At 41.7% G+C, this 25,886-nt stretch overlaps 1 protein-coding gene and 1 long non-coding RNA gene across 4 annotated transcripts in view; one reads left to right on the top strand and one right to left on the bottom strand.

Annotated features, from left to right (window-relative positions):
- LOC118399514 (glucocorticoid-induced transcript 1 protein-like) overlaps positions 1–25,593 on the bottom strand; it is a 42,845-nt gene extending 17,252 nt beyond the window's left edge. The window contains exons 1-2 of one of the 3 annotated variants that reach the window (XM_052472239.1): positions 24,769–25,593; positions 11,554–11,705 (exon numbers count right to left, since the gene is read on the bottom strand). In XM_052472239.1, coding sequence (XP_052328199.1) covers positions 11,554–11,705; positions 24,769–25,171 — 555 coding nt within the window. In that variant the 5' untranslated portion in view covers positions 25,172–25,593. Of the gene's footprint in view, positions 1–11,553; positions 11,709–24,768 lie in introns of all 3 variants that reach the window. The other 2 variants (XM_035795651.2, XM_035795649.2) reach the window with 2 other exon arrangements.
- Positions 19,838–20,763, top strand: LOC127909885 (uncharacterized). The gene is made up of 3 exons (XR_008072833.1): positions 19,838–20,043; positions 20,097–20,196; positions 20,621–20,763. It is a non-coding gene; the product is annotated as an uncharacterized LOC127909885 (long non-coding RNA).
- Positions 25,594–25,886: the final 293 nt, after the last annotated feature.

Genomic DNA, 25,886 nt, shown 5'->3' with positions numbered 1-25,886 from the left:
GCACATCCTAATTGTCACAGTGTAAACAACATCCTTTATGCACACAGAGTCAATGTATATGTTGATACTATTCTCAGAGACAACTCAGACCATTTCCTAGTCCACGTGATCAAAACAATCTTGAAGTATAGATTCTGATTGGTTCTGATTAAGTTTCTGCCTATAGGAGGGGAGGAGCAAAATTAAGGTGTGATCTGATTTGCCGAAGGGAGGGCGGGGGAGGATCTTAGAGCCGTCCCAGAAGGGGGAGTAGCAATGGTCAAGAGTGCTCGATACACGGGTAGCACAGGAGATATGTTAATACACTATATATACACACACACATAAAAGTAGGTGGACACCCCTTCAAATTAGTGGATCCGGCTATTTCAGCCACACCCCTTGCTGACAAGTGTATAAAAAATATATATATATATATATATATATAGATATAATTTTTTTTTTAAATCGAGCAAATAGCCATGCAATCTCCATAGCAAATATTGATAGAAGAATGGCCTTACTGATTAGCTCAGTGACTTAACGTGGTACCGTCATAGGATGCCACTTTTCCAGTTTGTCAAATTTCAGCCCTGCTAGAGCTGCCCGGTCAACTCTAAGTGCTCTTATTGTGAAGTGGAAACGTCTAGGAGCAACAACGGCTTAGCCGCGAAGTGGTAGGCCACACAAGCGCACAGAACGGGACCGCAGAGTGCTGAAATGCGTAAAAATCGTCTGTCCTCGGCTGCAACACTCACTACCGAGTTTCAAACTACTTCTGGAAGCACCATCAGCACAATAAATGTTTGTCGGGAGCTTCATGAAATGGATTTCCATGGCCGAGCAGCCGCACACAAGTCTGAGATCACCATGTGCAATGCCAAGCGTCAGCTGGAGTGGTGTTAAGCTTGCCACCATTGGACACTGGAGCAGTGGAAACGCATTCTCTGGAGTGATGAATCATGCTTAACCACCTGGACAAATCTGGGTTTGTCAGATGCCATGCCTAATCACCCAACATCCGTGCCCGACCTCACTAATGCTCGTGGCTGAATGGAAGCAAGTCCCCACAGCAATCTTCCAACATCTAGTGGAATGTCTTCCTAGAAGGGGGGGGAACAACTCCATTATAATGCCAATGATTTTGGAATGAGATGTATGTAAAACAGAGTATGTTACAGTCCCTGATGTCTCTCTGGAATGAGATCCTCACCCTCACCTTGTCTATTGACCAAGGACTGAACGTTAGAGAGTAATATACTTGGAAGCGGTGGATGGTATAAACGCCTCCTGCGTCTGAATAGGAGCCCACTCCTCTTCTGGATCAGCCCCCGGGATGAATGGAACTGCCTCGGAGAGTTCAAACAAAGGATCCAATTCAGGGAAGTGGAATTTGTGATGAGTGACCACGGATGTACTATCCAAAAGTTATTTTCGAATGCATGTAATAATGTAAGAAATGTTCTGAGAAAATAATGTAAGAAATAACAGGAACTAGAAACAGGGTGACCATGTCAGGCAGCACCATCTTGTACATTGCCGGGCTCTTTCAACACATGGCAGGCATCAAACAGGAATTAAATAGAGTGTGTGCTGTGATAAAGAATAGGCCAACTCTGTGTGTCTGCTTGAGAGAAGGCAAAGAGAGATAATAAAAGAGTGAGAAATGGAATCAAGAGAGAGAGAGAAAATAAAATCCCAAGTCCAAGAACATTGGGAAACAACGGCTCTCCAAAATGTTTTTTTTTTGTTTTTTTGTGTAGAATAAGTAACCTCATTTCACCTTTTTATTTTCTGCAGTTATGCCTTCATCACAGCATCCGTGAATATATATTGTAGGGGTCAATGGAAGTGCTGGGTCAATGCTGTTGCCGGAAGAGGTAGTAAATATTGTAAAATGGTGAGTTCTTCTATTAATTTGTGGAATCTTCACATTGTTGTCTTCTGTACCCAGTTCAACACCCTCACCAAGCCAGGCAGGAAACAGAGAGAGATAGCTTTGAACATAGCCTTTTTCATCTCCTCTTTAAAGAGAAGAGTACACACACACACACACACACCATATCCTCTCCTCTTACAGTGGACCATGTGTGACCGCATACCGTTCCCTGCCCTGCATGTGTTCGGTCAATGAACAAACACTCCAAAGTAAATTCCAGTTTTTCCGTTGGTTAGGGTTAGGGCCGTTTGGCATATGAAAAGTGTCCTTATACCACAAGCCATAAACCTTTTTCCGATGCTGAGGACGAGAGCAGGTCCGTACAGCACATGTGGATATGTCAGATTTTTCTATGCATGTGGACAAAGGAGAAGTGGAATGGACGCGTTGGTTCATATAGTAAACCGGCTGCCAGGTTGACTCCACAGTAATATGGTTTTTGAGACGATCTAGCAATTTGGCTATGGACTGGGCTGAGGAGGTTATTAGGTCCTGGTTGCCGAGCAGTGCAGTAAAACAGAATGTAGGAGGTCATCAGGAGCTGACACGGTCATGGTTCATGTGGGGTCGAATGACATTATGAAGGGCAGCTCAGAACAGCTGAAGATGGATTTTAAAGAACTGATTGGGTCACTACTTGACACCAGCAAACGGCCCATAATATCTGGCCCTCTGCCCTCCCTAAATTGTGGCATTGAATGTTTCAGCAGACTGTTATCCCTCCATAACTGGCTACAAGACTATTGCAGCTCTGTTGACAATGTTGATACCTTCTGGAAACAAAGCTCGTATTATAAAGAGGATGGCCTCCACCCAAATCATTTGGGTTCCTGGATCCTTTCACAGCATTATAAGGCTGTGTTGAGACAATGACTTATCAACGACCCAAGTCCAGTTTATTTAATCCCTACCATTGTGTCGCTGAGTTGTCATGATGCTTCAACAAATGTACATTATCCCAAAGGTGTTGGTGGTGTGCCCTAGCAGGAAGTTCACTGTGGGCAGCTCACCCTGTACTAACATAAAATAACCAGAGGATGTCTAACTCTGTTTTTCTTTACTGGGAAGCTAAGCAATCAAGAATACCAGAAAAGAGTACAAAAAACCCCCATAAAAATTAAGGTTCCTGAAATTACTATGTTTTTTCTCACAGATTAAATTCATATTCTGACCATCTCTGAAACGCACTTAGATAATATTTTTGATACATGGTTATAAGATCTACAAAAAAGCCAAAGGTGGAGGTGTGGCTGTTTATATTCAGAACCACATTCCTGTAAAGCTTAGAGAGGATCTCATATTAATTCAACAGTATTTAACATGGCTACAGGTTCATCTGCCTCACCCATTCTGGTGGGAAGTTGTTATAGATCACCAAGTGCTAACAGTCAGTATCTGGATATGATGTGAAATGCTTGATAATGTATGTGATATCAATAGACAGGTATATTTTCTGGGTGATTTGACAGGCTGCTCACTCAAGGAAAAGTTTCAAACTGTAGCTAGTGCCTGCAACCTGGTTCAGGTTACCAATCAACCTACCAAGGTAGTAACAAAAAGCACAGGAATGAAATCAACAACATGTATTGACCATATGTTTACTAATGCTGCAGAAATGTGTTTGAAAAAAGTATCCAAATCCATCAGATGCAGTGATCACAATATAGTAGCCATATGTAGGAAAACCAAAGTTCCAAAGTCTGGGCCTAATAGAGAGTATAAGAGGTGTTGTTGATGTAAAGAATATTTGTTGGTCCGTGGTGTGTAATGAGGAGCAACCAGATGCTGCACTTGACACATTTATGAAATTGCTTACCTCAGTTACTAATAAGGATGCATCCATGAACTAAATTACTGTAAAAAATGTTAAATCCCTGTGAATTGATGAGGAATTGAAAAACTGTATGGTTGAGAGCGATGAAGCAAAATAAATGGGAAATAGGGATAGCTGTACAACCGATTGGCAAACGTACTGCAAATTGAGAATTCAAGTGATTAAACTCAATAAAAAGAAGAAGAAACTACACTATAAACAAAGATAAATGACAAAGATTGATAGTAAAAACTTTGGAGTAACTTAAATTAAATTTTGGGCAAAAAGGCAAACTCTGCTCCATCATTCATTGAATCAGATGGCTCACTTATTACAAAACCCACTGATCTTGCCAAAGAAAAAATAATTATTGTAGTTGGCAATATTAGCAAACTTAGGCATGACATGCCAGCAACAGCCGTTGACACTACACATCCAAGTATATCTGACTAAATTATGAAAGACAAGCATTGTTTTTTGAATTCTGTAAAGTAAGTGTGGAAGAGGTGATAATTTTTGTTGTTGTCTATCAACAATGACAAGCCACTGGGGTCTAACAAATTACTGGGGATAATTAGTCGATTATACTACCACTCCTATTTGCCATATCTTCAATCAGCCTGTTACCAGCAATTTGTAAACTTTCGGGAAAAATTGTTTGACCAGATACAATGCTATTTCACAATAAACAAATTTACAGACTTTCAGCATGCTTATAGGGAAGGACATTCAACAACCACAGCACTTACACAAATTACTTATTGAGATATTGATGATGAAAAGATTGTGGGGGCTGTTTTGTTAACCTGTTAGTCCTATAGGGGCAGTATTTCATTTTTGGATAAAAACACGTGCCCGTTTTAAGCGCAATATTTTGTCACGAAAAGATGCTCGACTATGCTTGGAATTGATAGCTTTGGAAAGAAGACACTGACATTTCCAGAACTGCAAAGATTTTCACTGTGAGTGCCTTAGAACAAAAGCTTCAGGCAAAACCAAGATGTTTGAGCGACCAGGAAATCAACAGGATTTCTGAAGGTACGTTTTCCATGATCGCCTTATATGGCTGTGAATGCGACAGGAATGAACGGACACTTTCTAGCGTTTCCCCAAGGTGTCTGCAGCATTGTGACGTATTTGTAGGCATATCATTGGAAGATTGACCATAAGAGACTACAATTGCCAAGTGTCCCGCACGGTGTCTGCGTGGAAATTGGTGCGCAAAAGTCAGCTACCAGTATTTTTCCATCCGAATCAGAGAAGAATGCAGGCTTCTAGGACTGCCATTTCAATGAAGAGATATATGACAAAACACCTTGAGGATTGATTCAAACAATGTTTTCCATGTTTCAGTCGATATTATGGAGTTAATTCGGAAAAAAGTTTGACGTGTAGGTGACTGAATTTTAGGTTAGTTTCGGTAGCCAAATGCATAGTAACAAAACGGAACGATGTGTCCTACACAATAATCTTTCAGGAAAAACTGGACATCTGCTATGTAACTGAGAGTCTCATCATTGAAACATCTGAAGTTCTTCAAAGGTAAATTATTTTATTTGATCCCTTTGCTGGTTTTTGTGAATATGTTGCGTGCTAAATGCTAACGCTAAATGCTAAGCTAGCTCTTACACAAATTATTGATTTTCTCTGGTTCTAAAGCATATTTTGAAAATCTGAGACGACAGGATTGTTAAGAAAAGGATAAGCTTGAGAGCAGGCATATTTATTTCATTTCATTTGCGATTTTTAGAAATCGCTAACGTTGCGTTATGGTAATGAGCTTGAGGCTGTAGTCACGATCCCGCATGCGGGATGGGGCGGACTAAGAGGTTAAACTTCAGTGCGGCTTTTGACATTATCGATCATAGTCTGTTGCTGGAAAAACGTATGCGTTATGGCTTTACACCCCCTACTATACTGTGGATAAAGAGTTACCCATCTAACAGCACACAGAGGGTGTTGTTTAATAGGAAGCCTCTCCAACAAAATCCAGATAGACTAGGAATTCCCCAGGGCAGCTGTCTAGGTCCCTTACTTTTAAAATCTTTACTAACGACATGCCACTGGCTTTGCATAAAACCAGTGTGTCTATTGTATACGGCTGACTCAACACTTTGCACGTCAGCTAGCACAGCAACTGAAATGACTGCAACAAAGAGCTGCAGTTAGTTTCAGAATGGGTGGCAAGGAATAAGTTAGTCCTAAATATTTCAAAAACTAAAAGCACTGTATTTGGAACAAAGCATTCAGTAAACCTCAACTAAACGTTGTAATGAATAACATGGTAATTGCTTGGAGTAACCTTGGATTGTAAACTGCCATGGTCAAAACATATTGATACAACAGTAGCTAGGATGGGGAGAAGTCTGTCCATAACAAAGCGCTGTTCTACATTCTTAACAGCACTATCAACAAGGCAGGTCCTACAGGTCCTAGTTCTGTCACACCTGGACTACTGTTCAGTCGTGTGGTCAGGTGCCACAAAGAGGGACTTGTGAAAATTGCAATTGGCTCAGAACAGGGCAGCAAGCCTGGCCCTTGGATATACAGAGAGCTAAAATTAATAATATGCATGTCAATCTCTCCTGGTTCAAAGTGGAGGAGAGATTGACTTCATTACTTGTATTTGTGAGAGGTATTGACATGTTGAATGCACCAAGCGGTCTGTTTGAACTACTTACACACAGCTCAGACACCCATGCATACTCCACAAGACATGCCACAAGAGGTCTCTTCACAGTCCACAAGTCCAGAACAGACTATGGGAGGCGCACAGTACTACATAGAGCCATGGCTACATGGAACTCTATTCCACATCAAGTAACTCATGCAGGCAGTAAAATTAGATTTAAAAAACTGATAAAAATACACCTTATGGACCAGCGGGGACTGTGAAGCAACACAAACATAGGCACAGACATGCATACAAACACACGCACACATGGACTTTGTGTTGTGGATATGTGGTAGAGTAGGGGCCTGAGGGCACACACTTATTAATATGTTGTGAAATCTGTTGTGAATGTATTGTAATGTTTAACTGTCTCAATTTTGCTGGACCCCAGGAAGAGTAGCTGCTGCCTTGACAACAGTTAAATGGGGAACCATAATAAATACAAATACAAGTAATGGGATGTCATCTCTGACTCTAACTGGCAGTGGCTGCGGTGGTGTCATAACCCTGCTAGCTCGCTCTCACTGTGACTGGCTACTGCACTCAATGGTGTAAAGTCCTTAAGTAAAACGACTAAAGTACTACTTCAGTAGTTGTTGGGGCGATCAGTATTTTACTATTTATATTTTTGACAATTTTTATTTTACTACAATCCTTATATCAATAATTTACTTTTTACGCCATACACTTTCCCCGACACCCAAAAGTACTCATTAAATTTAGAATGCTTAGAAGGACAGGAAAATGGTCCAATTCACACGCTTATAAACAGAACATCCTTGGTCATCCCTACTGCTTCTGATCTAGCAGACTCACTAAACACATATGCTTAATTTATTAATGAAGAGTGTTGGAGTGTGCCCCTGGCTTTCCATAAATTCAATAAATAAGAAAATGGTGCCATCGGATTTGCTTAATATAAGGAATTTAAAATAATGTATACTTAATTATTAGAATTAAAAGTACATGTCATAGCAAATACTTTTAGACTTATTTCCGTAGTATTTTACTGGGTGACTTTCACTCATTTTATTTTACTCAAGTATGACAATTGGTTACTTTTTCCACCACTGACTGCACTAGACCCAGAGCAGAAAGGATAAACTAAAGGCCAAATCTACCCCTTTAACAACCAGTTTGAGGGATCCAGAATATTGGGCTGACACTGTACAATCATGTTCAACGCAGAAAGCAGAATGTCCATTAAAAGGCCTTTTCGTCCAGTTGGGAAGTAGGTTTAACCTAGGTCAGTGAAACTGGCCCAGTACACTACCTGGACCTACACAATCAATCTTCCACACACTTCTACTTATTGCTCTCGGTATAATCTTAGTGCTATGTGTTTGGGCATGTCGGTCATAACCTGGAAGGATGGTGTGGGTGTTGCAGGTCACAGCACTATACAGAATAGGACCAGGAAGAAGAGGGGGGAAGGGAAAAAATTCCAGTTCACAGACCCAATGGCTGAAAATGACAGAATAGAACGAGGAAAGAGTGTGGAGGGGAAGAAGGAGAAAGAAAAGCAGGAGGAAGAGAAAGACATGGCGGAGGAAGGGAAAATTCCATCCGCAGCTGGACTGGCAGCAACATGGCTCTGTACAAACAGTTGACTTCATCTGACAAGCAGAAGCCATGTGTCACTCAGACAGACAGGAGCTCACATGTTCTCCACAATGACACCTTTGTGCTTCCATGACACCTAGGGCCTACTTGGTCAATACAAAAAAAGCAGACATTTAATACAGAGAGCCAGGCTGGTTAATCTATAGCAAGGCTAGACAGGCCCGCAGCTGCGTAGGTGGGAAACGTCAAAGTGACTGGCAGAAACAGGGTGTGTAGACCTGTGAAAGAGGGCAACAGAGGCTAACTCATATCTGTGTGGGTAAGTGAATCAGTGACTGAGTAGTGTACAATCTGGATTGCCACCAGTAACTTGAAAGAGCCCACTTCCCTACGGTGATGCAGCGCAGTACTCAGCCACTTCATTTGATCACATTTTTTGCTGAGAATTCTCCGGCCAGCTAATAGCCTAACCACAGATCAAGAAACATTATGGTCTAAATGTTTGAATCCTGTTGATGCAGGATTCTTTTGCTGTGACAATATACGTACAATTAGTACCTGTCCTTCACCTCAGTATACTGGTGCAAAAAAAGCATGATTTGCAGATCAGCAAACCAGAACTAACCAGAGCTAACAATAAACCAGAGCCAACAATACACCAGAGCTAACCAGAGCTATCAATAAACCAGAGCCGACAATAAACCAGAGCTAACAATAAACCAGAGCCGACAATAAACCAGAGTGAACAATACACCAGAGCTAACCAGAGCTATCAATAAACCAGAGCGAACAATAAACCAGAGCTAACAATAAACCAGAGCCGACAATAAACCAGAGTGAACAATACACCAGAGCTAACCAGAGCTATCAATAAACCAGAGCCGACAATAAACCAGAGTGAACAATACACCAGAGCTAACCAGAGCTAACAATAAACCAGAGCGAACAATACACCAGAGCTAACCAGAGCTATCAATAAACCAGAGTGAACAATACACCAGAGCTAACCAGAGCTAACAATAAACCAGAGCCGACAATAAACCAGAGCGAACAATACACCAGAGCTAACCAGAGCTATCAATAAACCAGAGCCGACAATAAACCAGAGTGAACAATAAACCAGAGCCAACAATAAACCAGAGCGAACAATACACCAGAGCTAACCAGAGCTATCAATAAACCAGAGCGAACAATACACCAGAGCTAACCAGAGCTATCAATAAACCAGAGCGAACAATACACCAGAGCTAACCAGAGCTATCAATAAACCAGAGCGAACAATACACCAGAGCTAACCAGAGCTATCAATAAACCAGAGCCGACAATAAACCAGAGTGAACAATACACCAGAGCTAACCAGAGCTATCAATAAACCAGAGCTATCAATAAACCAGAGCCATCAATAAACCAGAGCTATCAATAAACCAGAGCTAACAATAAACCAGAGCGAACAATACACCAGAGCTAACCAAAGCTATCAATAAACCAGAGCGAACAATACACCAGAGCTAACCAGAGCTATCAATAAACCAGAGCCGACAATAAACCAGAGTGAACAATACACCAGAGCTAACCAGAGCTATCAATAAACCAGAGCTATCAATAAACCAGAGCTATCAATAAACCAGAGCTAACAATAAACCAGAGCTAACAATAAACCAGAGCTAACCAGATCTATCAATGAACCAGATCTATCAATGAACCAGATCTATCAATGAACCAGAGCTAACAATAAACCAGAGCTAACAATAAACCAGAGCTAACCAGATCTATCAATGAACCAGATCTATCAATGAACCAGATCTATCAATGAACCAGAGCTAACAATAAACCAGAGCTAACAATAAACCAGAGCTAACAATAAACCAGAGCTAACAATAAACCAGAGCTAACAATAAGCCAGAGCTAACAATAAGCCAGAGCTAACCAGAGCTAACCTGAGCTAACAATAAGCCAGAGCTAACCAGAGCTAACAATAAACCAGAGCTAACAATAAACCAGAGCTAACAATAAACCAGAGCTAACAAGAGCTATCAATAAACCAGAGCTAACAATAAACCAGAGCTCACAAGAGCTATCAATAAACCAGAGCTATCAATAAACCAGAGCTAACAATAAACCAGAGCTATCAATAAACCAGAGCTATCAATACACCAGAGCTATCAATACACCAGAGCTATCAATAAACCAGAGCCATCAATAAACCAGAGCCATCAATAAACCAGAGCTATCAATAAACCAGAGCCATCAATAAACCAGAGCCATCAATAAACCAGAGCCATCAATAAACCAGAGCTATCAATACACCAGAGCTATCAATACACCAGAGCCAACAATAAACCAGAGCTATCAATAAACCAGAGCTATCAATACACCAGAGCCATCAATAAACCAGAGCTATCAATACACCAGAGCTATCAATACACCAGAGCTATCAATAAACCAGAGCTCACAAGAGCTATCAATAAACCAGAGCTATCAATAAACCAGAGCTATCAATAAACCAGAGCTATCAATAAACCAGAGCTATCAATAAACCAGAGCTATCAATACACCAGAGCTATCAATACACCAGAGCTATCAATACACCAGAGCTATCAATAAACCAGAGCCATCAATAAACCAGAGCTATCAATAAACCAGAGCCATCAATAAACCAGAGCCATCAATAAACCAGAGCTATCAATACACCAGAGCTATCAATACACCAGAGCTATCAATACACCAGAGCCAACAATAAACCAGAGCTATCAATAAACCAGAGCCATCAATAAACCAGAGCTATCAATAAACCAGAGCTATCAATACACCAGAGCTATCAATACACCAGAGCTATCAATAAACCAGAGCCATCAATAAACCAGAGCTATCAATAAACCAGAGCCATCAATAAACCAGAGCCATCAATACACCAGAGCTATCAATACACCAGAGCTATCAATACACCAGAGCTATCAATACACCAGAGCCAACAATACACCAGAGCCATCAATAAACCAGAGCCATCAATAAACCAGAGCCAACAATAAACCAGAGCCATCAATAAACCAGAGCCATCAATAAACCAGAGCCATCAATACACCAGAGCTATCAATACACCAGAGCCAACAATACACCAGAGCCATCAATAAACCAGAGCCATCAATAAACCAGAGCTAACAATAAACCAGAGCCAACAATAAACCAGAGCTAACAATAAACCAGAGCTAACAATAAACCAGAGCTAACAATAAACCAGAGCTAACAATAAACCAGAGCTAACAATAAACCAGAGCTAACAATAAACCAGAGCTAACAATAAACCAGAGCTAACAATAAACCAGAGCCATAAATACATCTAGTTTCTTCTAGCTGGAATATCATCTGTTCTTTCTTGTTGAATAAATGTCACTTGCACTCATCTCTCTAGGACGACCGAACAAAGCGTGACACATGAAGGGTAGGGGGACAGGAAGTGAGGAGGCCCCAACCGGAGTGGATTTCTCTTTAATACATGAAGCATAGTGTACATTCATTCATTCATCTCAGCAGGGGGTACCCAATAAAACGTGAAATATAGGAGAGAGGAAGTAAGGGGACACCTACCTGAGTGGATTTATCTTTCATGCATGAGAGGTAGTGCACATGGTGGTCGCGAGGCCACTGGCCAGTGAGGTAGGGGCCGGTGATGGTACCCAGGGAGGAAGTCCGCCGGATGGCTCCTGAGTTACGCACCTGCTGCTGGGGTTTGGACCGCTCTACTGGAATGGGAGGGGGGAAGAGACATTTTAATTGAGGAGGCTCTCAGAAGGCTCTGCCTGACCAAGTCCAATACTTTGTGTTTATAATCTATTAACAATTGATCAGATTACTATGCCAATCCACCTTCACATTCTGTACTGTCAGAAGCAATCCCCACAATCTCTTTTCTAGAGGCAATATGTGAGGATAAAATCATGGTGTTGTTCAGAGACTGCAGGTTGACTTGGTTACCCTTGGAGCAGCCGAGAGCAGCCCAGCCTGTCCTCCCTCACTGTGAGGCAAAACCTGATAAAAATAACTCACACATACCCAAGGATCTGGGTCAAGGGTTGTGTGTTTGTTCTCGCAACACTCTCTGGTGTGAGTGCGCGTGTGAGATAGAAACAACAATATTTACACCCTCCTAACCCTGTGGCCTTGTATGGGGCTAGAATTTTCAAAAGCAAAAGGCTTCAACTCACAAGGTGCTAGCTAATATATTAGGCATTTAGCAAAGTTGACCAAACAGGCCAGGTTTCTAAGAACAACATTCCAGTATGAAATGAAACAGACTTGTGCTGTATACCGTAACACCTCTGATTTATGGAGGACTTGATCTATGCTGAAGTCTCTCGTAACTAGGAAGTAAATGTTGATATTTTTGTCCTGTGCTACAGAACCTCAATGTATGGCTATGATCGCAGGATTTGAGTGAAGCATTTGCCGTTTTTCAAAAGACCCTAGGACAGCAGCGGTGTCCTTGAGTGTACTAGGTGGACTTAGGGCAGCGGGCCCCCTTACCCTGCCCCTGAGGTGACTGACAAGCCCTGTAGGCCTTAGTGGGATCAAAGCCCACTGACAAAGGCACTGGGCAGGGTCACCTGGGGCAAATCCACTGGATTACAGGTAAACACTACTACATTCTGAGAGAAGTAACAATAAAACCTTGGCTGTGATCTGACACTGTCAAGCAGCAGTTTGCTGACCTGACAGAGCTGAGGTCTGAAGAAGAACAGGAAGTAAGAAAGAGGAAATAATATGCTGAGCTCTTTTTGAAAGATGCTGCTTGTGTTTCATCTCAGAAAGCTAAATCAGCATGTCTGGCTTGAAGTCTTTTTCAGACTAAACAACAAGCAATGGGAAGCTTTAAAATTGTTGCATTTTAACACTAGGGCTGCAAAATGTATCTAATTCACATTCAAAAATCACAATATTGACGAGTAATATCCATTTCGCAAGAGACCCATATCACATGCAATATTTTGAAACTCCACTCAGCCGTGCGCAAAGTCAGTTTTTATTATACCCAAATCTTAGAATACTATATTACCGTTTCATATGATACAACCAAATTTCTCAGATCTAAAACAACCAGCTGACTGACGCCTCTTATAAAATGTTTATGAAGAAGTCAGTTGTTTATACATTGTTAAAGAATTTAAGCAACAGCAACTAATCTCTTGTACAGTGCATTCAGAAAGTATATTACAGCCTTATCCTAAAAATGGATTTATACGTTTTTCCCTCAATCTACACACAATACCCCATAATGACAAAGAAAAAAACAGGTTTACAGAAAAATAAAAACCTGAAATATACATTTACATAAGTATTCAGACCCTTTACTCAGAACTTTGTTGAAGCACCTTTGGCAGCGATTACACCCTCCCTCAAGTCTTTTTAGGTATGACGCTACAAGCTTGGCACACCTGTATTTGGAGAGTTTCTCCCATTCTTCTCTGCAGATTCTCTCAAGCTCTGTCAGGTTGGATGGGAAGCATTGCTGCACAGCAATTTTCAGTTCTCTCCAGAGATGTTTGATCAAGTCCGGGCTCTGGCTGGGCCACTCAAAGACATTCAGAGATGTGTCCCAAAGCTTCACCTGCTTGGCTGTGTGCCACAATCTGAGGTCCTGAGCAGGTTTTCGTCAAAGGATCTCTCTGTACCTTTCTCCATTCAGCTTTCCCTCTATCCTGACTAGTCTCCCAGTCCCTGCCTCTGAACTTCGCCACAGCATGATGCTGCCCCCGTAGAGGTGATGCCAGGTTTCCTCCAGAATGCTTGGCATTCAGGCCAAAGAGTTCAATTTCAGTTTCATCAGACCAGAGAGTCCTTTAGGTGCCTTTTTGCAAAGTCATGTGCCTTTTACTGGGGAGTGGCATCCTTTTGGCCACTCTACCATAAAGGCCTGATTGGTGGAGTGCTGCAAAGATGGGAGAACCTTCCAGAAGGACAACCATCTCCACAGAGGAACTTGGAGCTCTGTCAGAGTGACCATCAGGTTCTTGGTCACCTCCCTGACCAAGGCCCTTATCCCCCGATTGCTCAGTTTGGCCAGCTCTAGGAAGAGTCTTGGTTAATTCCAAACTTCTTCAATTTAAGAATGATGGAGGCCACTGTGTTCTTGGTTTTCACTCTGACATCCACTGTCAACTGTGGGACCTTATATAGACAGGTGTGTGCCTTTCCAAATAATGTCCAGTCAATTGAATTTACCACAGGTTGACTCCAATCAAGTTGTAGAAACAAATCAAGGACGATCAATGCAAACAGGATGCCCCGGAGCAAAATGTTGAGGCTTATAGCAACGGGTCTGAATACTTACGTAACTAAGATGTGTTGTTTTTTTTAAAATACATTTTCAAAAACAATGTTGCTTTGTCATTATGGGGTATTGTGTGTAGATTGATGAGGTAAAAAATGCATTTAATCCATTTTAGAATAAGGCTGTAACGTAAGTAAATGTGGAGATAGGGAAGGGGTCTGAATACTTTCCGAATGCGCTGCATGTGCCTGTCCAATAATGTCCACTTCACTTTTATGCACATATCACGTGGCAGCTGTAATCAGCCAGCTGTATCCACTACCGGGTATCACTCACCTGCTTCTCATCTGCTACTCAAATCAATGTTTATTTGTCACGTGCGCCAAATACAACAGGATACATACTACCTTACAGTGAAATGCTTACGTACAGGCTCTAACCAACAGTGCAATAAAAAATATATTAAAAAATAAAAAGGTATTAGGTGAACAATATGTAAGTAAAGAAATAAAACAACAGTAAAAAGACTGAAAAATAACAGTATCGAGGCTATATACAGGCACCGGTTAGTCAGGCTGATTGAGGTAGTATGTACATGGTTACAGTGACTATGCATATACGATAAACAAAGAGTAGCAGTAGCATAAAAGAAGGGTTGGCAGGACACAAGGCAGATAGCCCGGGTAGCCAATGTGCGGGACACCGTTTGGTCGGGCTAATTGAGGTAGTATGTACATGAATGTATAGTTAAAGTGACTATGCATATAAGATAAACAGAGAGTAGCAGCAGTGTAAAAGAGGGGTTGGGGGGTGAGGGGGTGGGCACACAATGAAAATTGTCCAGGTAGCCATTTGATTACTTGTTCAGGATTCTTATGGCTTGGGGGTAAAAACTGTTGAGAAGCCTTTTGGTCCTTGACTTGGTGCTCCGGTACCGCTTGTCATGCGGTAGTAGAGAGAACAGTCTATAACTAGGGTGGCTGGGGTCTTTGACAATTTTTAGGGCCTTCTTCTGACACCACCTGAAATAGAGGTCCTGGATGGCAGGAAGCTTAGCTCCAGTGATGTACTGGGCCGTACGCACGACACTCTGTAGTGGCTTGCGGTCAGAGGCTGAGCAGTTGCCGTACCAGGCAGTGATGCAACCAGTCAGAATAACCTTCCTGCACATCTATTCCTCCATCACTCACCTGCTTCTCTCCTTCCACTCATCCTGTACATCTATTCCTCCATCCCTCACCTGCTTCTCTCCTTCTAGTCCTCCTGTACATCTATTCCTCCATCACTCACCTGCTTCTCTCCTTCCACTCCTCCTGTACATCTATTCCTCCATCCCTCACCTGCTTCTCTCCTTCCACTCCTCCTGTACATCTATTCCTCCATCACTCACCTGCTTCTCTCCTTCTAGTCCTCCTGTACATCTATTCCTCCATCACTCACCTGCTTCTCTCCTTCCACTCCTCCTGTACATCTATTCCTCCATCACTCACCTGCTTCTCTCCTTCTAGTCCTCCTGTACATCTATTCCTCCATCACTCACCTGCTTCTCTCCTTCCACTCCTCCTGTACATCTATTCCTCCATCCCTCACCTGCTTCTCTCCTTCTAGTCCTCCTGTACATCTATTCCTCCATCACTCACCTGCTTCTCTCCTTCTAGTCCTCCTGTACATCTATTCCTCCATCACTCACCTGCTTCTCTCCTTCCACTCCTCCTGTACATCTATTCCTCCATCCCTCACCTGCTTCTCTCCTTCTAGTCCTCCTGTACATCTATTCCTCCATCCCTCACCTGCTTCTCTCCTTCTAGTCCTCCTGTACATCTATTCCTCCATCCCTCACCTGCTTCTCTCCTTCTAGTCCTCCTGTACACATATTCCTCCATCCCTCACCTGCTTCTCTCCATCCACTCCTCATGCATACCTATTCCTATATCAGTTTTTAAATCAGAAATCAACCGTGATGGTGAGTGGAGATGCAGTCCCTGATGAGTCTTCTGTTATATTTTGTACATTTGATACATTGGAGAAGAGTTTGATACATTGTGTATTTCCTCACTGGTATACGAGCACAGGGCAGTCTGAGTACTGCGTGCAACAGGCATGTTTACAGCAAAGAAAACAACTTGTATCTTGACAACACTACTTCAAAGGGTTCTCCTATGTGGACAGCCGGTTCTAGATAGAGAATAAGGGTGCTAAGAGTGTAGGTCTTCCTCACACCAGCTCTACAGCCTCAGGCTGTGTCTGTAATGGTTAGATAAGTTACACTAGGATGTGACACATAGGAGATTATTGCTCATGATGAGGCTAGGTGGAACAGGTCTGGGCTCAAAACGGATCAGGTGTTCCACCGAAATGTGCAGGCTTCTCCTACGGCCTAGTAGGTAGGGCTGGGTGGTATACCGTATTTTACTATATACCGGTATTGATGCAGGAACCGGTTTGGGTTTTTACTTTACCTTCTATAACAGTTTGTTAAATGTGATATGCCGTGGGTAACATCCATTTGTATAGTTTACTCCCCTACTTGAGTCATCCCTCTCTGCTCTCTCTCCATGCCGCTTTCCACACAGACCTCGTCCCACCCCGTCACTCAAGGAGCGAATGTGTTGTTTCTTGACCACGAGACACTTGCGTTCAGTCTGCATGGTCAGTGCAGCACATGCAACGATGGTGATGACAACGATGTTGTTTCCACTTTGTGTGTGTGTGTGTGTGTGTGTGTGTGTGTGTAAACTAGGGGTCGACCGATTAATCGGAATGGACGATTAATTAAGGCCGATTTCAAGTTTTCATAACAATTGGCCGATTTTTTTATATACCTTCATTTAATCTTTATTTAACTAGGCAAGTCAGTTAAGAACATGTTCTTATTTTCAATGACGGCCTAGGAACGGTGGTTTAACTGCCTTGTTCAGGGGCAGAATGATAGATTTTTACCTTGTCAGCTCGGGGGATTCAATCTTGCAACCTTACAGTTAACTAGTCCAACGCTCTAACCACCTGCCTCTTATTGCACTCCACGAGGAGCCTGCCTGTTACGCGAATGCAGTAAGTCAAGGTAAGTTGTTAGTTACCATTAAACATATCTTATAGAAAGCAATCAATCAATCAATCATAATCACTAGTTAACTACACACAGTTGATGATATTACTAGTTTATCTAGCGTGTCCTGCGTTGCATATAACCGATGTGGTGCGAAAAAGGACTGAAAAAGGACTGAAAAAGGACTGTCGTTGCTCCAACGTGTACCTAACCATAAACATCAATGCCTTTCTTAAACTCAATACACAGAAGTATATATTTTTAACCCTGCATATTTAGCTGAAAGAAATCCAGGTTAGCAGGCAATATTAACCAGGTGAAATTGTGTCACTTCTCTTGCGTTCATTGCACTCAGAGTCAGGGTTTATGCAACAGTTTGGGCTGCCTAATTTGCCAGAATTTTACGTAATTATGACATAACATTGAAGGTTGTGCAATGTAACAGGAATATTTAGACTGATGGATGCCACCCGTTAGATAAAATACGGAACGGTTCTGTATTTCACTGAAAAAATAAACGTCTTGTTTTCAAGATGATAGTTTCCGGATTCGACCATATTAATGAGCTAAGGCTCGTATTTGTGTGTGTTATTATGTTATAATTAAGTCTATGGTTTATTAGAGGAGTCTGAAAGAGCAATGGTAGGCAGCAGCAGGCTTGTAAGCATTCATTCAAACAGCACTTCTGTGTGTATTGCCAGCAGTTCTTCCCTGTGCTTCAAGCACAGCCCTGTTTATGACTTATAGCTTATCAACTCCCGAGATTAGGCTGGTGTAACCGATATGAAATGGCTAGCTAGTTAGCGGGCTGCCCGCTAATAGCGTTTCAAGTCACTCGCTCTGAGACTTGGAGTAGTTATTCCCCTTGCTCTGAATGGGTAACACTAGTTCGAGCCCAGGTAGGGGCGAGGTGAGGGACGGAAGCTATACTGTTACACTGGCAATACTAAAGTGCCTATAAGAACATCCAATAGTCAAAGGTATATGAAACACAAATGGTATAGAGAGAAATAGTCCTATAATAACTAAACTAAAACTTCTTACCTGGGAATATTGAAGACTCATGTTAAAAGGAACCACCAGCTTTCATATGTTCTCATGTTCTTCTTCAACACTTTTTTTGCATTATTTAAACCAAATTGAACATGTTTCATTATTTATTTGAGGCTAAATTGATTTTATTGATGTATTATATTAAGTTAAAATAAGTGTTAATTCAGTATTGTTGTAATTGTCATTATTACAAATAAATAAAAATACATTTTTAAAAATTGGCCGATTAATCGGCATCGGCTTTTTTTGGTCCTCCAATAAATCGGTATTGAAAAATCATAAATCGGTCGACCTCTAGTGTAAACATGAGTTTGTATGTGCCTCCTCATGCCTAGACCTTTGCGTTACGTAGGCAGTCAATGACTAACAAACTGCACCAACAACCTTAGGAGAGTTCTTTCAGTCCAGCTCAGAACAAGGTTTGACCTTTTCCAAAAAGTGACATGGTATAGGGAAGAAAACGCTATACAGAACTTAGACATGTAACCAGAGAGAACCTAGAGCCTAGAGAGCTGAAAACATCTGTCACAGATACATGTCAGCTAAAACACTTCCTGTATTTTGTCATAGTTGGCAATACAAGCATTAATATCAACATTAGGGAACGAGAAAATCAAACAGGAGTTTGATAATATCTGATAAAATGGAAGGTAAACCCCTAACGCACAAGGGGGGCTGTAAAGGAATGGATATATATGCAAATGTCCTTCAAAGCTAGGCAGTGTGACACGCTGTCACGCGGAAGGTTAGAAAACCAATGGCACTAGTCAGATAAAGACTAAACATATAAGCTGAACTCTTCAGGGGATCTTATCAAAATAAAGCCCAAGGGTTACAGTCAGGTTTCACAAGGTTTGGCCTAGAAGTAGAGAATTTAATGAAGGAAAGAGAGCCAACCAGACTGAACGCTGCTCTCACGAAAGAAACGTAGTCAAATCTGTTTGGTTCCCATTCTTGGCCAACCTGCAGTCAGTTTTAAAAATAATAGTTAAACAGTGCTGGAAAATGTAGAACACGATACTATTTAAAATAGGCCTACTATAAGTAATAATTTAAAATAAAATACAGTGCTAATCAGGGCCTACAACTAATGAAGCCATGACAGTTACAAAGACTGTTGTAAGCCCAACATACTTTCTCCCCAGGCCACAGGCTAACACAAATTTCCATACCATAGCCTGACACACACATAAATGCACAGTGCAACCTTCCAGTTAACCCTAAGCTGCTGAACAATGGTGAGGCATGGACCAACTATGTATCAAATACACACAAAATGATTTAGATGAAGGTGATCGATGGCAATTACCAGGGGAACAAACAGAGAAAGGAACGGTGTTGACTGACAGAGAAACTCTCCCACATCACACCAGAACAATGTTTGACGGAACGCCTTACATATGGAACACCTATCCTAACAGGAACATGTCACAGGTTTAGGCCTAGGTTACATATGGAACACCTATCCTAACAGGAACATGTCACAGGTTTAGGTCTAGGTTACATATGGAACACCTATCCTAACAGGAACATGTCACAGGTTTAGGCCTAGGTTACATATGGAACACCTATCCTAACAGGAACATGTCACAGGTTTAGGCCTAGGTTACATATGGAACACCTATCCTAACAGGAACATGTCACAGGTTTAGGCCTAGGTTACATATGGAACACCTATCCTAACAGGAACATGTCACAGGTTTAGGCCTAGGTTACATGTGGAACACCTATCCTAACAGGAACATGTCACAGGTTTAGGCCTAGGTTACATATGGAACACCTATCCTAACAGGAACATGTCACAGGTTTAGGCCTAGGTTACATATGGAACACCTATCCTAACAGGAACATGTCACAGGTTTAGGTCTAGGTTACATGTGGAACACCTATCCTAACAGGAACATGTCACAGGTTTAGGTCTAGGTTACATGTGGAACACCTATCCTAACAGGAACATGTCACAGGTTTAGGCCTAGGTTACATGTGGAACACCTATCCTAACAGGAACATGTCACAGGTTTAGGTCTAGGTTACATGTGGAACACCTATCCTAACAGGAACATGTCACAGGTTTAGGTCTAGGTTACATGTGGAACACCTATCCTAACAGGAACATGTCACAGGTTTAGGTCTAGGTTACATGTGGAACACCTATCCTAACAGGAACATGTCACAGGTTTAGGTCTAGGTTACATATGGAACACCTATCCTAACAGGAACATGTCACAGGTTTAGGCCTAGGTTACATGTGGAACACCTATCCTAACAGGAACATGTCACAGGTTTAGGCCTAGGTTACATATGGAACACCTATCCTAACAGGAACATGTCACAGGTTTAGGCCTAGGTTACATATGGAACACCTATCCTAACAGGAACATGTCACAGGTTTAGGCCTAGGTTACATATGGAACACCTATCCTAACAGGAACATGTCACAGGTTTAGGCCTAGGTTACATATGTGACGGAAACAACAGCTTAACCATGCAATAACCATCAGTCTCAGGTCATTTAATAACCTTAATATGGTTATGGCCTCCATTTCTATAGCATATTGACTACAGCATGACCATTCACAGGTTCACATTATGTGACCACTAACATAGTGTGACTAAAACAACAACTAATCTAAACATTGAATGATTCAATGAAACTGGCCAAGATAACTTTTGAAATAATGCTTTGATGATACTTGGAAATGATTGCTGATCTCTGGCCAATACATACAAACAAACTATGAAATCAGTGGCTCTGGATAAGAACTTCAGCTAAACTACTATTTTGGAAACAGAACTTCCTGCCTCTACATTGAGAGCGCCCATCATCATGCACTCAAAATATAAAGAAAAACACATATTCCCACGTTGGAACAATGCCCTGGGTGCATATGCTTTCCGGCAATTTCAATGATTCCCAGCCAGACCAAAATGTCAAAATGTAACCAATAGAAAGAATAAGTTGAAATAGCCTAACATTTGTGTCTGGTCGCAGATACAAGCATCTCTAGCCAAGATGTAGGCTTACCTTTGATGGAGAAGGCTAGGGGACAGTTATTTGAGAGTTGTGACAGAAAAGTATGGGATGATTCAAAATTATAGTTCTTAAATAATGGTGTAGATGAAATCACTCTTACTGTGCAGCCGAACAGCGTTGAAAGATTTACGAAGAGTTTAATAATAATATAATACATGACACTTAGCAGACTGTTATCCAAAGCCACCTGCAGTAGTGTGTGAATATATTTTGAGTGTGTGCAAGTGATCCCCGAAGGAATTTAACCCGCGGTCTTTGTGTTACCAGAGTTTGAATGCACAGCATTCACACAAGATACACAATCCCTCTCCATCTGCACAACTAACTCATTCATTCAACCCCTTACTATTTAAAGGCAAGATAAAATATTGGAGTTTGGAAGAGAGGCTGGTTGTGTTCACAGTTCAAGGTGATGAGGTCACCTATTAATCAGTCATAATAGCTCTCTCATTAAGTGTGGCTGACAGTTCAGCACAGGGTCACACAAGGAATGTCACTAGCAGAACAGGCTCTTTACATGCCAGATTCCTATAGAGCTGTCCAAAGGTAGTGCTCTAGGTGCCATTTTGGAAGCCTGTGGCTCTGGTCAAAAGTAGTGCACTAGCTTAATATAGGACGTAGCTCACAGATTTGCAGTATGGATACTTTCATCAGGAAGTAGATGGTTGTTGTGGTGTTGTGTTCCTTTAATGCCAAGCCTATTACCGGAAGCTGCTTTGACTTTGTTTTACAGCTTCACGAGAGCAGAGTGGACTGGCTAATTAACTGATGTGTCACACACACACTTTTCAGTGTAGTTTACAACACTCTCTCTCTCTCTCTGAAGTTATACCTGGAGAGAGTTCAAAAGAAATCCCTTGTAGTTAATGACTTCAAGTGTCAAAAGGAACGTATATTAGATTACATAACACCTACGTAAACATATTCACTGTCCCATTGTTCATAACTTGACATGTCACAGGTTTAGGCCAAGGTTGCATATGGAAGTGATCTGTCCCCCCCACCTGAAGATAAAACGGTTCCATTTTCACCATTAAAGCCATTCATGCCACAGTATTCTAAATCACTCCCAGCCTGCAGTCCTCTAGAAGCCTGCTTTACAAGCAATATGCTTAAAGACCTGTAACCATAACGGCACAACTTTACAGCTTCGCCACTTCTCTCACGAATCCTCCTTTTGTACAACAAGGTATTGATTGTTCTATACATAATGGGTTATGAGCCCAGATTCAATATACTATGGAAATGCAAGCAGAAGATGTAATCTGCAGAACACACCCACTCAAAATCAATGCCTCAACAGAATGCCCCTGTAGCAATGAGATTTAGGCCCGTCTCTACTCCAACAGAGAACTGACAGAGTGTTAGCCAACTTCAAACAGATGGTTTTAAACACCTTCCTGTTATTTCTGGTTCATATAAGCTAGATTTCAGCTAAAGGTGATTTGTTAAGAGGGCCTTTTGAGTCACGATGAATGAAAATGAATGAGACTGTTGTGGGACCATCACTCTACAGGGGTTCACCAAGTCTAAGGTTCTGAGAGATGACATCACCATCATCATGCTTAAAGTTGCACGATACAGTAATTGCTCCACCATTTCCTGGTTGGTAAACATCTAGTTTGCTTAATTTCAGTTTATGTAACAGAATAAGCTAGTATAGTGTAGGAAATCATTGTACCATCTAAAACAGCTGTGAAGTATATTTTCCATAAGCAAAATTATTGTTGTTTCAGCTGTTTGAAGCTGATGTACAAAACAGACACAAAAACATAACTTAGCGGGAGGCATAGAAATAACGCACATAGAACAGATCTACCGCTTCTTAGACTTGCTTTCAAGTAGAATGATAGTTATAGAACTCACATTTCTATGTGAATTTGGTCAGTCAAAAAGTTACATATTGCCACTTTAAAAGGTAATGTGATGGAACATCAGAATATGTCACCATGGCCTGAACACTTTCAGCATCGACCAACCAGAGTGTGAGCAGGAAGGAATGAATAGCCTGTCTCCTAACAGACCTGTCCGTCACCCATTATCAAACAAACAACATTTATGCACAGACTAGCGCATGCTGCACAGTTACATGGAACACCTATCATAAACAGTTACATCTGAGAAATCTAGCCTTTAGAATATCATATGCTTTCTATGAGATTGTATGATAAGACAGCTCATTTTGGTGGGCTTTTACATTCTGTGCTCTGCAATGCAGAATGGGATTCAACCCAAGTCATAGGGCCAACTGTCCAATGCCCTGCACCTAAAATGTGCAGAACATCTCCATATTGCATTCATCATCTCTGGCTTGACACAGAGTAAGGTCAAGGCTTTCTAGGGGGTCTGGGTCATGGTATCCCATTGTCAAAGCAGTAGTACTACCAGCAGACAGTACTACTAGACCTGCAGAATTTGCATTGCACACCTGGCTACTGTAGTCATATTTGGGTCTCCTATTTTGAAAGAGGGTGAATAGAGAGAGACCTGGTGGCTAGAGAAATGCATTGGAATACACTGTCTCTACCTCTTCTAGAATCCATGCAATCATAAGTGCTGGGAAAGAATAGCACTCCAAAATAGCATTTCACCTCTTAGATGGATGTATTTATCTGTCAAATATAGTACATTGCACTCTCCTGTAAGGTGTCGAATAACAGTGCAGCTTTAGAAAAAAGTATTTGCAACGAGCAGGAGCAGCACTTGCAATATAATTATCGTGTTTACGTCTCGAAATGCACTCGCCCCTGCTAGGCCTCAGTGTTGTCATAAACGAACGACCTTCCCTCGACTACGTAATTCTTTCCATTCCTTAGCACCGGCAAACAAGCGTACACTTGACAAGATACCTAAATAAATGACTATGTCACACTAATCATGACTGGTATTTAGTTAATCATTTTAACATGTCCAATATGTGGTTGCCGTTGCCAGTATTCTAGAAATGTAACCCGTATTTAGCTTAACTGGCGCGCGCTGGCTTGGGGGTACAGTAACTGCATCATCACCATAATAATATAATAGCCACCGAGACCATACATCGAAAGCCCAAAGCAATTGTTTGAACGTTAAACAACAGTTAATATGCATGTCTGCTTTCGAAGTATCCCCTCGATGCCAATTCATTATTTGAACATGACAACATTTTGCTACTGGGTCCATAATCATTCATACGAAATACGCAATACATTACATCGTTTTCAGGGTTAGTAAGGTATGTTAGTTACTATATCTGGATAGGCTTATAAACACACAATGTTAAGCAAAATAAATGTTTGCGTGCTAGTGATGCTGATGCGTCTTGCAGAGACCCCCCGACCCAATTAGCTTGCTAGTTATAGCAACATATTGCATATTTAGCTTTGGAAGCAATAAATGATGGACAAGCGGGTACTACTGCACCTTTGAAAACAGGCGAGTTCGGACACTGCTCGGGTGAGCCCTTGCTGTCCGGCGGCGATCGTCTTTGCCTTGCGACCAGCCTGCCCTCCACCGAGCCGTTTCCAACCGGATTCGCGAGTAGCAGCTGCGTCGGACTGCCAGGACTGTTGCAACCGGACGTCGATGTCGGTCCTGTATTGCTCGCGATTGTGAATGAAGAGGAGCAGGAGCGGGTTGGGCTGTGCTGACTTCCACGCAAGAGCTGGTACGGCACCGTGGCACGAATAGGCTGCAGCCGGATCGTGGTGGTGGTGTTGCAGTTGCTGCAGCCGGCTGGAGAGATGGTTGGAGAGCCGTCACCGCTGCGCTTGACCCTCTTTTGCTGCTGTTGGGTTGAATTGGTTGCTGATGATGCTGTCGACATGATGTTGATTGCCACAGTGCAACTCTTCCAGCCAAAAATACAAAGTAGTCTTGAATAAAACTCAAGTTACGGGAAAGTACTTTAGTTAGCTTGCTCAAGTATATAAGTGTGACATAAGAAAGAAAGTTGTTAACTTTCCCCAAAAAGTTAGCTGGAACATTTGTTTTTGTAAAAGTCTAGAGTAAACTGCTTAGCTACCTAAATTTTTCGCACTTTTTCTGCTACTTGTCATTTTTGAAGTGTTCGAACAAGTATGGATTCCCGAAAAACTCTCAATTAAACATCTTCATATTGAACAAAAACGACTTTAACCACGAACTGTACTTATAAAATCACAACATAGCAAGCTAGTTTTTTCTCAATGTTGTCTGACTTGCAACACCTTTCCTGTGTTCCTCCTCTGTCAAAACTACTGGTTGACGAATCAGGGCGTGGCAAAATCACTCACTGTAAAGCTCTGATTGGTCAAAATAATACTGTAAAGTCGAGGTCATTGGCCAAATTCTAAGCATCCACCAATCGATTAATTGAAGTTTGTTGAAAATTAAACGTAGACTGCTCTCGAGATAGCTGAAAGGACAGCCCTGAGTGGCGCAGAGTTACATCGATGCGGAGTTAAGTCTTCGAGAAATGGGTTGTGCAGAATATTCTGTAAAAATAGAAAGGTTATCTGAGTTTATGTTGATAACTGCACTGTATCCCTAATGCCGAGTGA

Source organism: Oncorhynchus keta, chromosome 20 (genome assembly GCF_023373465.1).
Source record: "Oncorhynchus keta strain PuntledgeMale-10-30-2019 chromosome 20, Oket_V2, whole genome shotgun sequence".
NCBI classification, from domain to species: Eukaryota; Metazoa; Chordata; class Actinopteri; order Salmoniformes; family Salmonidae; genus Oncorhynchus; species Oncorhynchus keta.
This window is presented reverse-complemented; position numbering and strand designations above follow the sequence as displayed.